At 40.4% G+C, this 14,115-nt stretch overlaps 1 protein-coding gene across 10 annotated transcripts; it reads right to left on the bottom strand.

Annotated features, from left to right (window-relative positions):
• Positions 1-1,788: 1,788 nt before the first annotated feature.
• On the bottom strand, positions 1,789-6,477 carry SFR1 (SWI5 dependent homologous recombination repair protein 1). 10 transcript variants are annotated; one of them, XM_085307974.1, is made up of 5 exons: positions 6,423-6,477; positions 6,073-6,182; positions 4,159-4,274; positions 2,444-2,827; positions 1,789-2,227 (listed from the first exon to the last, which is right to left on the bottom strand). In XM_085307974.1, exons 3-5 carry the CDS (start codon positions 4,252-4,254, stop codon positions 2,036-2,038), a joined length of 672 nt encoding a protein of 223 aa, XP_085164100.1. In that variant the 5' UTR covers positions 4,255-4,274; positions 6,073-6,182; positions 6,423-6,477; the 3' UTR covers positions 1,789-2,035. The 10 variants fall into 10 exon arrangements, with proteins under 10 accessions (XP_085164100.1, XP_085164125.1, XP_085164133.1 ...); XM_085307999.1 differs by having other exon boundaries at positions 6,073-6,135; XM_085308007.1 differs by having other exon boundaries at positions 6,073-6,130.
• Positions 6,478-14,115: the final 7,638 nt, after the last annotated feature.

The following is a 14,115-nucleotide window of genomic DNA, read 5'->3' as shown; positions in this document are numbered from 1 at the left end:
ACTCTACACTTGTTTAAAAACAATAGACAAATAACAAAAAAACCCCTACTTGACTTCTGTTGTTACCTCATACAACACCCTGCTACTGCTGCTTTTTGCTTTATCACTTTTAATTGAGGTTTCTAAGGACTGTAATTATATCTCCATTTTTCTTACATAATTTTTTTCTTCCTACTGCAACTGCCCTAGGAGAAGCAACAGAACTACTAACCAAGGATGTCAAGGGAAGGGAACTGGCCCCTTCAGGGAGGCCTATCATCTTTAGTACTAAGACATCATTTCTTCTGCATCTGCAGCTAAACACTCAAAGTATGATTAGCAATAAGGGTTGCTCTTCATTAATTCCCAGTGGGCAGTAACAATCAGTATTCCCAAGAGTGGCCTCAAATTTAAATCTAATGAGCCACAGAAGGGTTAAATGGTATACGATCTTTGGCAAWTTTCTTTCCGTTTTCCTTGAGAAATATGAAATTACTCCCTTACTAAGGAAACAGGAAATGTCACACATCTCAAAAAGTTAAGGTACAGTCAGTGAGGAATCTGACTGTTTAAAACAACACTCATATCAGGGAGATTTGTAAGGCAGTTGGATGTTTRTGGACTGTTGCACTAGATAAATGGTAAGAAGGAGAAAAGCAGGCAGAAGCTACTACAATATATGCATAAACAAAAATGAGAAAATAAGCTATTTAAAATTAAGAAAAAAATAAAGAAAACTTTAAGGTATGATAAATGAAATGCTAAAGCTTTATTAAGCAGAAAGCTGAATGACACGGCAGCTGAAACACTCCCATTAGAGAAGGCCTGTTTTTCCTACATATTTGAAGAAAGAATAAGCCTTGGCTCTCACAAGAAGCAGCAGAATAGACACACGTTGGATGCAATTTTCTCCACTCTGTCATTATTTCAGAGAGTGGCAGAACGCTTCAGAGGCAGAGTTTCCCAAAAGACAACTATCTGTGTTAGAGAAATACTGTGAGAAAAACCTTGCAAATAGTTAACAAGACTCAAGGACAAGGGGGAGAGAAAAACAGTACTGCAAAGGATAACCAGCTGCGGCTAAATAACCTTGATGAAACCACAGCTCTTTGAAGATTGCGAGGGGTAGGTAAGACAAAAACAGCAGAATAACCCAGAAGTGACCTTAGGTTCATTAAGGCTTATTAACATATTAAATTTCACACCCCTAAATGAATAATGAGATGGAAATGACATGATAATCTTCTTCGCTTCCTATGCTAATTAACAAGAATGTGAAAGCGCAAGCGCAGAGCGATTACCTGAGGTAATAAAATTGTAACCAATAGAAAGATTTGTATAAAATACTCCCTGAAAAGTGTGTATAAATCAAGAATGAGAGGGGGAGAAGGGGTGCTAGCTTTGTGGATTTACCACCTAGCACCCATCTCTGTGCAGAAATGAAATAAACAAGTATCTCGACCCTGTGTGTCTATTGGTTGCTTGCACACCGGGTAACAGAACCCAGATTTTGGGACAACATCTAGACCAGTGTCTAAAAATGACTGCATTAGGGCACATTTCCCTCATTAATAATTAAAGCTATGGAGAACTCACTGCAGCTTCGGAACATTAACTATATGCAACTGATTTAACTTTACTTAACTCACAAAATGCACAATTAACTGACTGTCAGTCACGAGAAATTTGTAATATGGGGATAGATCTATGAACAAAGAACTGAGCACTTCCTCATCTGAATATCAACAGGAATAACAGTTAATTTGAGCTCACTATTTYCAGACAAGTAAATATGCAAGGACAATCAAATTAAAATATTACTTGATTTTATTTTTAAACTACTCATTGATTGAGTTCAAGTCAGGTTTTGCAAAACAGTCAATATGAAATAAATCTTTTCCACAAAATAATGCCTTTTACAGTGCCTACAAATACCTCATGAGAAGATCTCCCAAAGCATGAAGTCTGCTAGTCTGAATAACACTTCTTGCACAAAGTTTATATTCAGTCTTTTCTAATTATGCACATTTATAATTGAACATTCCGCACTTGTAGTTTATGTTTCTACAAAGTCTTCTTCTGTTCTGCTGTAGTGCAGTAACTTGTCTTCTAATCCAAAATTATCTATCAGCTGAGTGAGACTTACTTTCTTGCCAYCTGCAGAAAAGGCTGACTGTAGCTCATATAGCATCAGCTGGGTACTACTTCTCCATTTCACTATCAAAGCCTGCAGTTCAGAMAGGTTATTCTGAAATTGAGATAAAAATATATTTCAGCAAATAACACACACTTTTAAGACTTTGCATACCTACTGTTATAAAACAATTTAAACTGAGCCATTATACAGACATCATACAAATATAACGAAAACTTGTACTGTTGCTTACATCAAGAAACTTGGATTTCAGTGTCAATTTTACTTCAGAGAAAAATTTAGAAGTATTTTTTCCGAGGTTTCCCTCACCTTAGATCTGTACATCTTGACCAGTTTGAGCCTTCGAAGCAGATCTTCTTTCTCTTGCACTTGTCTCACCAGCCACACTTTCTCTTCCAAGGACTGTTCGTGATKAAGATTAGTCCTTGGCTCACAAGAATTCTCTGTTGATCCACAGGAAGAGTTTTTCTGTGGAGAATTTTTAAMACACGCATGTCTAGGGCAGTTTCCTTCCAGGCTTTCAGGACTTCCTTGCAATCTGGAAAAATCTGTATTCTTCTCTGATAGAGAAGCTTTGTCAGAAGTWGCACAGTCCTCTTCAGTGTCTACTTTGAGCCGCTTCGCCACTGTAAAACTAGCATTAAACGAACGTCTTGTTTTCCTTAATCGTTCCCTCAGAGCTGCACTCATTGGCTAAAGAAATATCAACAAGAAAAGAGAACGATTGTCCTGATTTCTCAGAATAATCTCATCTTTGATTTATATTCAGTGTATTATGTACATAGATCAGGTCACAAAGGTCACTGTAAAGCCAAACTTCCTAATTGTTGCTATAGCTTTCACAAACTTGGACAAAGTTAACTTGTTCTTTCCACATGTGCTGGCATTCATAGCTGCAAGATATGGGAATGTTGTGCCTCCAAACTTTCCAGGACCAAGTGCTGTAATCCTCATTAAGACAAACTTACTTGTCAAGTCTTAATGCAGAAGACATATGGCACATTAACTTAGTTAATTCTATTTCATTTTGTTCAACTTTCCCTGTAGTTTCAGGTATGTAAGGATTGTTTTTTTTGCCTCCCCCCTACACCTTCAACAATAAGCATATAAAAAGCAAAATTTTTCTCCAAATAACATTTGTCTTTTTTTTTTTTTTTTTTTTTTTAATAACCTGTAACTAACATTTTTACCTGTGAAAAAAATATTGAAATGTAGGAGACAGAATTTAAGACACACTTCAAATCTAGTCCCTTCTAGCATTGGCCCAGTTTTTAGTAATGTATGCCACGGTCAGTTTGACAGCATCAACACAGTACATGTCAAGACAAACATCAAAGTAGAGCTAGACACTATAGAGACTGTACAAACTGAAAGGACAGTGTATTGATTCTTCATGAAGCATAAACTGTGTTCCATATTCAGAGCTAAATAAAAACGCACATGTGAAACTGCATAGGAAATTTAAGAAAAGCTGCTCCAGATGTCACAAGCCATAAAAGATAAGGCTATCAACCATGCTAGAACTTTTAACAAGACCAAGAGTTAACTTAATGCTAGACAAACACACAGGAGAGACTATATCAGGGTCTTGGGGAAAAAAAAATCTAGAACAAGAGTGAGATGACTGAATTTCTTTGCTCAAGCGCAAGCAGAATTCATAGAAAGTCATTTTGCATAGATAGGAAGCCAGAAAATCGATTTGAGGAAACTAAAGAGAAAATTGGAAAAGGCAGTTTAAAAAAAAATAATAAATTAAATTATCTATTAGCATTTACATRGCATTTTGAGTATTTTGAGTATATTGCTACATCACTTTGTTTTCATAACAGACTTTCACATTTAGGGCAAAGTATACCAAAAGCACTCCTTACCTGGATAACTCTGTAGGTATAAGCTACTTACAATTTTAGCCTTATAACCTTTAGCCTTCCAGCGAACAGTACTTCAGCAACTACTTGATRATTTCGTAAGTATTTTTGTCACTACAAAGAGTCACGTTAATGGAAACGATTAAGTTTTCTTACCTGTTTCCCTGAACTAGTGCTCTGTGGAGCTGCTGTCCCAGAATCCTTTGGAGTACTGCATAGAGATGTTGCTGTATCAAACCCTGGTTCTTCCATCTTCAGATGAAGAGCAAGTTCTGCTAAAAAAAAAAAAAAAAGAAATCAAATTACACACAGTGCCATTTTACCTACTTATAATGGCCACATGGCTGCAGAGATGAGCAAAAAGCTCAGACAAGGAATAATACGGTCTATTTTCTGTTAGATTCAAAAAGACATCTGCTGAGGTTCTAGGAACATTTCATTTGCTAAGAAGCATTTTGGTTTGTGAACAGCTTTACTTCAAGAGGATAAATGACAGTACTACCAGGTATAAATCATTTTACTATGAATTTTGTTTATTATATCTCCCTCATTCATAAGGTGCTACAGAATATATTATTTAAAGTAAGAAAAATATTACAAAAAGTTCATAGTTATTCTTCAATGTAAGCTTTTTTTTCCACCTATAACACTGGCAAGCTCTTTCAAGTGTYAATCATGAGCAGGTTTTATGAAGCAACTCAGCCCACTATAGTATGACTGTAAATTCCAAGGTTAGATCTTGCAACATCAAACTTAACAACAAAAAGCTCATTTCAAACAAATGTTATTTTCTTCTTAACCTGAATGACCTTTACTGCTTGTTTAACTCAGAGAAGTAATCTTTACTAAGCCAGGCCGGGAAGAATCACTCCTTCCTTTTAGCTGTATCTCAAGTAGAGATAAAAGAAATGCTGGGTGCCATAAGATTTTTATTGTCCATCTATATAAACAACTTTTTTTTAAGTGCCCAGGTCTGTGAAAATAATCTACTGTTTTATTTGATCCTTTTGGGGAATGCTACTTGAAAAAAAGTAATTACACAAGTGGAATTTTAGATTAAAACTAAGCCTCCCTAGTTTGCTCAGAAAAGCACTCTAATTAAAATGAGAGGTCCTACTTCTCAGCATGTATCAACTTCAAATTGATCTGGCAACATTTAAGCAAGTTTAACACTTGTGAACACCTTCTAGTGACCAGTACTCAACTGGAAAATTGTCAGGTTTTCCTGTCCTGTACCTGGAAATTGCAATTAGGGCTTTTAGAGAAGCCTCTTAAAAACCTGTAAAAAAGTTGCTGTACAACGCCAGACTAGCACAAAGGGGTTCCTCATTAGGGAAGGGACAGACCAAAGCTTCAGTGTACCAAAGCTTTACTAACCAAGCAACTCAGGTCTTCCTGGCTCTGTAACAAGGGCGTGAGTCCCCATTAATCTTGTAAGTCAACATTCCCCCTCAACTGTTCAAAATTCACCCTCAACTGTTCAAAATTCAACATACAGTTTTCCATTAAAAAGGAAAGTTTATAGAAGAAAGAAGTCTGATTAATTGGATATCCTGGCAATCTGTGCATTAAAGAGGAAGGCTACAGCATCTGTCAAACATAGTGTAAATTTTCACTATTATTTCTCAGTCTGAGCAAGAGGCTTCAAAAAAAGCTACATTGCACCTATACAGCGTGTCACAAATCTCTTACTACCAAACAACAAAACAATTTCAAGTCTGAGAGCTGACTTCACCATTTATTCAACTCTTTCAAAAAAAAAAAAAAAAAAAAAAAAAAAATGTGACTCACTGTCTTTATGTTTTAATGCAGAGTATTTGTCTTCAAACAACCATGAACACAACAAATATTTTTCAAGGGTTCGCTAACACCGTCACTGTAACTCTTTTTGGAGTAGCATGTTCCTAGTTCTCTTCTGCACTGTTAAAGYCTTCCCAAACATCTCGGCCTAAGAACATTTGCATTTTCAAGCGGCAATGTTACTTGCCGCACAGAAAAATAATCCTGCCCAGCGACTAAGGAAAACGTGGGCTAGAAGCGCAAAAGACAACTTCGCATTTCAGTACTTACTCGTGAGGGGCTCTGGACAACTCTCCGACGCTAGGTGCCTCCGTTTCCCTGCTCACGGCTACGCTGGGCAACGACATTCACTTCATTTACACTCTCCTCCGAGGAGAGGGCTGCAGTAACGCCCAGTCAGAGCCGCGCCCGGCTAGTTCCCACCCCCTGCCGAGGCAGTAAGAAGGCTGGGCAGCCCGCAGGCGGCTCACACCCCCGCGGAGCTCCTTCCGAGGCGCCGCGCACAACCAGGGCGCCAGGAGGGCGCAGAAGCGGCGCAGAAGGCCGCGGCGCAGCGGGAGGCGCCGAGGGGGCAGCGGGCCGCTCACGCGCGGGGAACCCCCACCCCCAACCGCCAGTACCTCACCCGCCGCCAACGGCCGCCCGCCGCGAGCCGCYTCCATTTCCCGCTTCCGGGGGAAGGGGGCGGGGCGGTGGCAGCGCGCGTGCGCGGGGGGAGCCGGCGGGGGGCGCTCCTGCCCCCACCGACGCCTTTGCGCCGGGCAAAGCGGCGCGGGCGGGCGCGCGAAGATGCGAGCCGAGCGGGCGGGCGGGCAGGACGAAGCGCGGCCCATGCCGTCGCCGTCAGGACAGCGCCAGGTGGGGCCGGTCTTGCGGAGCCCCAGGCGCGGGGCACCTTTGGGGAGGCGCCGCACGCCTCCATTGCAGCGGGGCGTGCAGCGCTAGGCTGCGGTGGCWGTGCGGTGTCACGGCTGGGCCTTGCCCGAGGCCCGGCGCCATCTTGGCAGAGGTGGCGCAGCCTGGCCCGGGCCCCTTGGCGCTGCCAAGGGAGGCTGCTGCCCCGAGCCAGGGCCTTCCCCTCAACYGCCGCCTCCTCACAGAAGGGGGAAAGCTGCCCCAGGGGAAGGTGCAGGGAGGAGGATGAGCCATGGGGTTTCAGAGGCCCAAGCAGAACAACGCTTCCTCGGTTGAAAGAGATGGAGAAGGAACTGGAAAAGAAGAAGTGACTGGAAAACCAGGCAGGATGGCGACAAGGAGCAGCCGAGCTGTGGGCACGCGCAGCGCTAGATCGGAGAGCGCCCTGGCRCCCAAAGGTGCTGACGAACCAGGCATAATTCTCCACTCAGCTACCTCAACCCAATCCCCTTCTGCGCYGAAAGCCTGTTCTCCCCATGCGGATCTATATTTCTCAGGACTGATTCATATAAAAAATGTTATTCCAGTATAACTGTGTCAGAACTAAGCAAAACCAGCTGAAGTAGCTGTAAGAACTACAGTTCATGGTATGCCAAGCGCTGATGGATGATATATGCGTGGTGCCTCCAGCACCTGTCTTCCCACAGCTAATATTGATTGCTGGGTATGGAGTATACAGACTTGCAGGTCTCATCAGATCATCCTTTTAATTTGTGTGCCAGAACTGTGTTAGTTTCCAGTCTGATTCCTCTCTGCAACCACAGATGAGGATGCTGAATTTATCCTTTGCCTTGCAAAACTTCCATGTATATTGAGGCAAGATACACTTTCACCTGAAGAGGTGAGTAAGCACAGAGTGTAGGCATGAGGGTAGGTTGGTAGTTGCCATGCTTTTGACCGTAAGTGTACGTACAACTACACTTCAAAGAGAGTTTCATAGTGATGACAGTAACCTTTCTCTCTCCCAACATCTACAGCGAACAATATCCAAGCATTCACAGACAATCTATAGTGAGTCAGTCTGGAAGATCTGGGAAACCTTTGGGCCTTTGCATTGATTTGGGAAACCTTTGGGCCTTGTCATTTCACTGTCTATGGGTMGCGTTGATGTGGAAATAATGTTCTCAGTAGAAAATGGAGGAAGCTACGTTATATGACTAGGTGTTTTGATTAGTTACGTAGCAGAAAAACACATGATCGCTCAACTATTGCTTGAAGGACTCTTGAGGCATTTGTTAAACCCCAATGTGACAACCTCCCCCTTTTTTAATAACTACAGCTAATTTCATGTTATAAATCTTTTTTTAAGAAAAATAGTATGTCAAAAGGCACTGTTCAATGCAACAGTAAAAGTTTTAATAAAACTCCTGCTGCAAATTTACAAGTGAGCTGAATTTCACATGCACAGGAGCTTTGAGGCAGCATGTCTCCAAAACATGTTTCCTTCTGTCTCAGTGATGGTCCCTTTTTTAAATTACTCATGCTGTGTTGCAGAGACATGCTAATGGTTGAGTTGCACAAGAACAACAGAAAGTTTGAGATTTTAGATCTTTTGCCAGCTGAGATTCCAGGAAGATTTCACAAGAACGTAACACATGAAAATGTAGATACATAGAACAGTCACCCTCTTTATGATCATTGCTATTTTATTGCAGTAACACCCACATGCCCCACCCCAGGTAAGGATTCCAGTGTGCTTGAGACTGACTATAGAAAGACAGTTCTGCACATAGGGTTTATGAGCTTAATACACTACACAAAGAGAACAGAAGAGGAAATATTGCCAGCTGTGTTCACCAATGGGTAATCACTCTAGGAAAAGATAACTGTTTCAGGCTGGTATTAAGCGTTTATCTGTGTTTACCAAGTTTGCCTATGTGATTAGTCCTGTAAAAACATGCGACTTGCACAAGATCAGATCTGGCAGGAGGTCCCTGACACAGCTGGGAACTAAACTGTAATCTTTATGAGTTCCTGTCCAGCGCTTTTATTGCAGAAACACAATAGAGATGGATCTTATATTATCCAAAACTTCATGATAGTAAAGASGAGTTGGACTAAAACCATCCTCTCAAAAAGTACATAGCTGTTTCCCTTGAGGGAAAAGAGACTCTCCATGTATTATCAATATTGGCATATTTATGGCACACTGTGTACAATTTCTCATATTGTTTGATTACTTTTTATTCCTTTTGTGACCGAAATAGTTTTGGTTAAGCAAAATAAGAGGCAAAAAAAAAGGGGGGGGATATATAGGAAATTGTTTACTGTGTGATGAAACTGCTGAGATATATTTGCAGAACATACCCTTTGAACCCATCACAGAAACTTGTTGCCCTGAAGAACAAGGAGGAAAATGTGCTTCCTAGTTTTGTTTTTTTTTCTGTACACTTTGGTACTTTTGTGGTGATGCTTTAATAATTAGATTTTTTTCAGTTTACACCAGTTYAATGGCAGACATTTTGTCCCAGGATTTGACTACACAAATGAAAAATACTTTCTACATACAGTCTCTCTCATTAATCTTATATTACCRGAAAAGCACTGGAGTTCAAACATCACCACTGACGGAACAAGAACATTTTCCAGTCCACTATGGGCATCATATGTAGTAGCAGAGCCAGGGGGAAGTAGAGGGTAATAATAAAGATACTGGCTCTGGGTCTAGAGACTCCAGTTTGACCTTTATGTGTACTGCTCCTGCAGAGCACCAGAAGCGTCATAAAACTTAACCGGTTGCTAGACAAAAAGGCCAGAGCTTTTCTCACTACACATTGGCAACCAGTAATGGAGGTGTTAGTCAACATGCTGAATCTTAAGGCACATAGGCATTGCCTCCTTCTCTCGTTTTTCTAAAGTCTGTTGATCTTGTTTGAAGCCAAATAATGCATCCTGATGCACAAAGTACACTCTGCACTGTCTGCATAATCTCTCTTGCCTGAGGCRGGAGGGTGGAGTGTTTTTGTGTGCCCAGCCACTAACTGCTGCAGAAATTTCTAAAGTCCTACCCACTTCAGCATGGGCCTAGGGCGGCGTTTTTGCTGGCTGCAAAGTTCTGACTAATATTTGTTCCTCAGAAGATGTTCTGACTTGTTTATAGTGTGTAAATATATCAAAGGAAGGGCTTTACAGACCACATTCATGGAGTAAAAGCAGTTTAGGCTACATCAAAACTTGACCTTGGGAAGCAGAGACTGCTCTCATAACTGTGCAAGTGGCCAATAATTRCAGTGAAGTCAATGGAATGACATCAGCATAAAACTAAAAAGTAAAATTTGCCTTTTCTGCCTTGTGCCTGGAGCTTACTTAGACTTTCCCTTACTTTTTTTCTTCAATTTTCAAAGTCTTGTAAAGAAAAATTGACAATTTATTGTAGCCAGGAGGTGCTACAATTTCCCYCTTTAAAAGGTAATGTAAGACCTGTAAAAGCCAGCTAAGATGGACTTCCTAGCTCTCACTGCTGCATATGAGAATACTGAAGTGGGTGAGGCACAGTGCTAATAACAGGGAACAATACAAGACTGTCTTTATTTTTATGTCTGCTTGTAGGATTTTCTCTGATATAGTCATGCAAAAATTACAGAGGTGTTTGAAGTCTTTACAAGGCTGTAGCAGACAGAGAAAGGAAATAATAAACATACCTTCAGTGTTCTCATCTTTGGTAGAGAACTGATTGATCATTATTTTAAGAAAATTCAAACCCTTTTAATCTCAGGCCCTTGCCCAAACTAATCTCTGGTACAACTTTTGCCATCTGTGATGGTCTGAGCRTATTTTTGTGTTAAAGGTGTTTGGTAGATGTTGTTGTTCTTAAGGGACATGCAGCCTTTTGCCCAGTAGTGCTCACTGAAGGAAAATGTGAAATTGGACTTGCTTTTATGTCCTTGTTAAAAACACCTACCTCAATTTTTTGAATGGCATTGGAGGGGAATAGTTCTTGGAGCAAGTATGAGTGAAATCTAGTTTAGATCAGGTGTCTTCATTTCTGTGATCTTCAAGATTAATAATAGAGGCTCTTGCAGCTTCTTCAACCTTTACTGTAAAAAAGTCTTGCAGACTCCTTCATTGATTACAGAGCAGAATCTTCTCTGAGAGGACAGTGAGGGATACCTAAGCCAAGCAAGAACATTATGATGAACTTTGTTGAGGCACAGGGAAGCCAAACTTCAGAAACTGGTAACCTGTCTACCTCTTTGTTTTCTGTAGCATCCATTGTCATAGTAGCTACACTAAGCAGACATATTTGCATGACAAATTGGATTGCACTGGAGTTTGAGAAGTCTCTTAGTTTTCTCATATCCTTGACACTAAAGCTTAGTTCATGCTGTGCATACGCAACTCTTAAGTTACTCTGAATTATCTATGCTGCTGAAGTTGGTGAAGCTGAAGAAATGGATGTCATTTCTTTGCAAGTGTAAGTGGAGCTAGTTTGGGGGCTGTTACCTGCAGTCTGAAGGCCCTATGTGGATCCAGTGGGCTAAGCTGGAGTACCGAACAAATGATCCAGTGAACAGGTAACCACAGATGGAGACCCACATCTTACCTTCTTCCTGGACTCCCAAGAGTCTCACTCTTGCTCTGAGWGTAGACACAAGAGAACCTGTCTATCATAATTTCAGCAGCATTCCTGGTTATCAGTTTGTCTTAGAGCACATACCATTCTGCAGAGCTTATGTCCTTCCCTACCATACTGTAGCATCAGCAGGCAAGATTTAAAAATCCACTTCCTCTGTGTTATTAAAAAAAAACAAATGAGGTCATTTACCTGTGGCTACAGAAAGCCTTCCAGCTGCAAATATTATAAAGTAAAGAGATCTTTTCCTAAGGATGAAATGTGCATGTGGTGTTACGGGAATTATCCATCTCTGCATACAGCTGACAACAAAGTCTCGTTTAAAGAGCTGAGATTTAAAAGTGGCAATGCTGTCAGATGCTAGCAATGCTAACATTGTAAACTAGGCTCACAGTGTAAGTATTCTTGGTGRGAGCTGGCTCAAAGATCTTTCCTGTTTTCCTGGCATTTAGTAACTTACATAATTTTTAAAGTGTGCTTATTGTCATGGTATTGGAGGTATGTCTGTRTATTAAACTTGCAGACAAAGTCACTTGTCTAATGATGGCTATCTCTGAAAAATCTGCCAACAATTGTTAACAGGCACAAACACTCTCTAATTTTTTATATAAAAATTGAAGCAAATCCTACAGAAGTCAAAATAGGCACTCAGAGACGATAAGAACTCAATAGCAACTTGCTAATCAGCCCCAACTCTAAAAATACTCAAATATGTGAGAGGCAACAAGAGTGCCTTCTGTCTGACTTCTCATAGTTTCTCCATTATAATATAGTGTTTATGCCAGTTATGTCTCATTTCAAAATGGATATTTCAGTATTTGTAAGGTGCGCTATTTTTGTTCCAGGTACTTGCAAAGTAATTCCAGTGCGAATTTTTTGTTTATGTTAGTATCTGAAATAATTATACGTTGAGCCCCTTTCTTTAGATATGGATGTTAGTGGAAGTGTGGCATATGGAGTGAACTAATGGTATGGTTTCATATGGTGCCAAGATACTGGAATTGCAGCTGACTGTATTAGCATAAGTGTTTCACATTGTGTTTAATGGCCAACCTTCTTCTCAACGCATTAAGGAAACTGAAGTTTGGATGAAGAACATTCATCTTAAATCGAGCCCTAGAATGCTGAACTGATGCAAAAAAAAACAAAGAAAATTATTTGGTTAACCAGATTAGCAAGTGTTACTCATGCACTTTAACTGGGGACATTTTCCTATCAGTGRTGCACATAGCTTTAAGGTTGTGTACTGGCATCAGTGACCTTCATCACACGTGTCCATAGCGACCGAACAATCTCTCTGATGACAGCCAGGCTATAGCATTTCAAGTAACATCGCTGTAACTGGAAATCTCTCAATACACTGACAGCTGAAAGAAGAGTTATTTTATTTTTGATGCTTTAAAGTTTAGTGCATTTTTTCCTAGAGTTAATTGCAGGGATTTTATGGGATAGCATATGCCAGAATAAACTATTTTATCATTGCTAAATACCTGGCAGTAACTCAGTGCATGGGTGTACATTGACAAGTTTTTTCTTGAAAGACTCCGTAGGACTTAGATCAGCAGATAGATCACCTACTCCTAAAAGCATGAAGTTTTAAATAACATATGCCCTGCCTCTTCTTGAGTCTGTGAAACCAGGCATGACTAATCTTAAAACAGTCTACAGTGATATCTAGATAGAAAGACCTATGTGGGATTTTTGCTTTTCCGAGGATCAACCATGCACATATAGGTGCACCCTTTACTTAATCATATGTGATAGGTGGGTGCAAAGAATGATGAAGAATATCATCATTCGCTGCATGCAATTTGTTTGGTTTAGTGCCAACATCTTTCTTTTCCCTTTGAGCAAGAAATTTACAGTCAGAATTTTTTTTTGCCTTAAAAAAGTATTYGCACTTTCCAAAACCAAGTATGGAAGCTGCTAAGCTATCTCTAATCTAACACTTGCTTATCTTAAGCTTTTATCTCAAAACTGAAGAAACATTCTCTCTGGACAACGTCTATAATACAGGAACTAGGATTGCCACCTATATGGAAACTGCTACTTTGTATTACCAGTTAGTGTGCTGAGCTATAAGTGCTGATTTTCTAAAGATATGTTTTGAAGGACAAAAGAAGGAAAACAGAGATTGGAAATGATAGAAATGTCTCCTCTCCAGAAAGTATATCTGTGCCAGTATCTTGGTGTTTTGCTGTTGTCTTGTCAAAGTGCTTCAGGTTCCGCTCCGAACAAACAACTCTCTCCACAAGTCTCCAGTTTCTGAATTACACCGTTCSTTTTATCTTGCAGGAGAAAAGTGTACATGTGTCTCAAATGCCAACACAGGTGATGCAATAAAAGTTGGTGCTGGCCTGCAGCACTGGCTTCACTGCGTAGCACTTCTGGGAAAACTGCAAATGAAAGTGCTTACCTGTTGGCACTGTGCTACAGGCAGTGTTCCTCAGTACTGCCCACCTCATTTTCCCAGATGTAGTATGGATTTTTAATGGTCAAGACTTCTGYCTAATTTTAACATCAAACGACCAACCTGAGGTACAGCTGTCTGGCAAGTTCATYATGAGTGCAGAAGTTGAGGTGAAGACTTCAAGAAGTTAAAAAACTTGCRCATTTTCCTTTTATCAGGAATATGAGTCCGTCAAAGATATATGGCCCTGCATTTTGCAAATTTCTGGTRGAGGACAACACGGTGAAGTCATTCCATGATTCACTGTTAAGATTTAGGTGTGTCCTCAGGAACAAGCGAGCAGTAGCACTAAAGGAAGAGGAAGGACAAAATAATAAGGATATTGCTCATGGATATATCTTATACGGAAAKAGTT

Source organism: Rhea americana, unplaced genomic scaffold, assembly GCF_003343005.1.
Source record: "Rhea americana isolate MKP2758 unplaced genomic scaffold, rheAme1 scaffold_104, whole genome shotgun sequence".
Classification (NCBI taxonomy): domain Eukaryota; kingdom Metazoa; phylum Chordata; class Aves; order Rheiformes; family Rheidae; genus Rhea; species Rhea americana.
The sequence above is the reverse complement of the archived record's forward strand: the minus strand, read 5'-3'. Positions and strand labels throughout refer to the sequence as shown.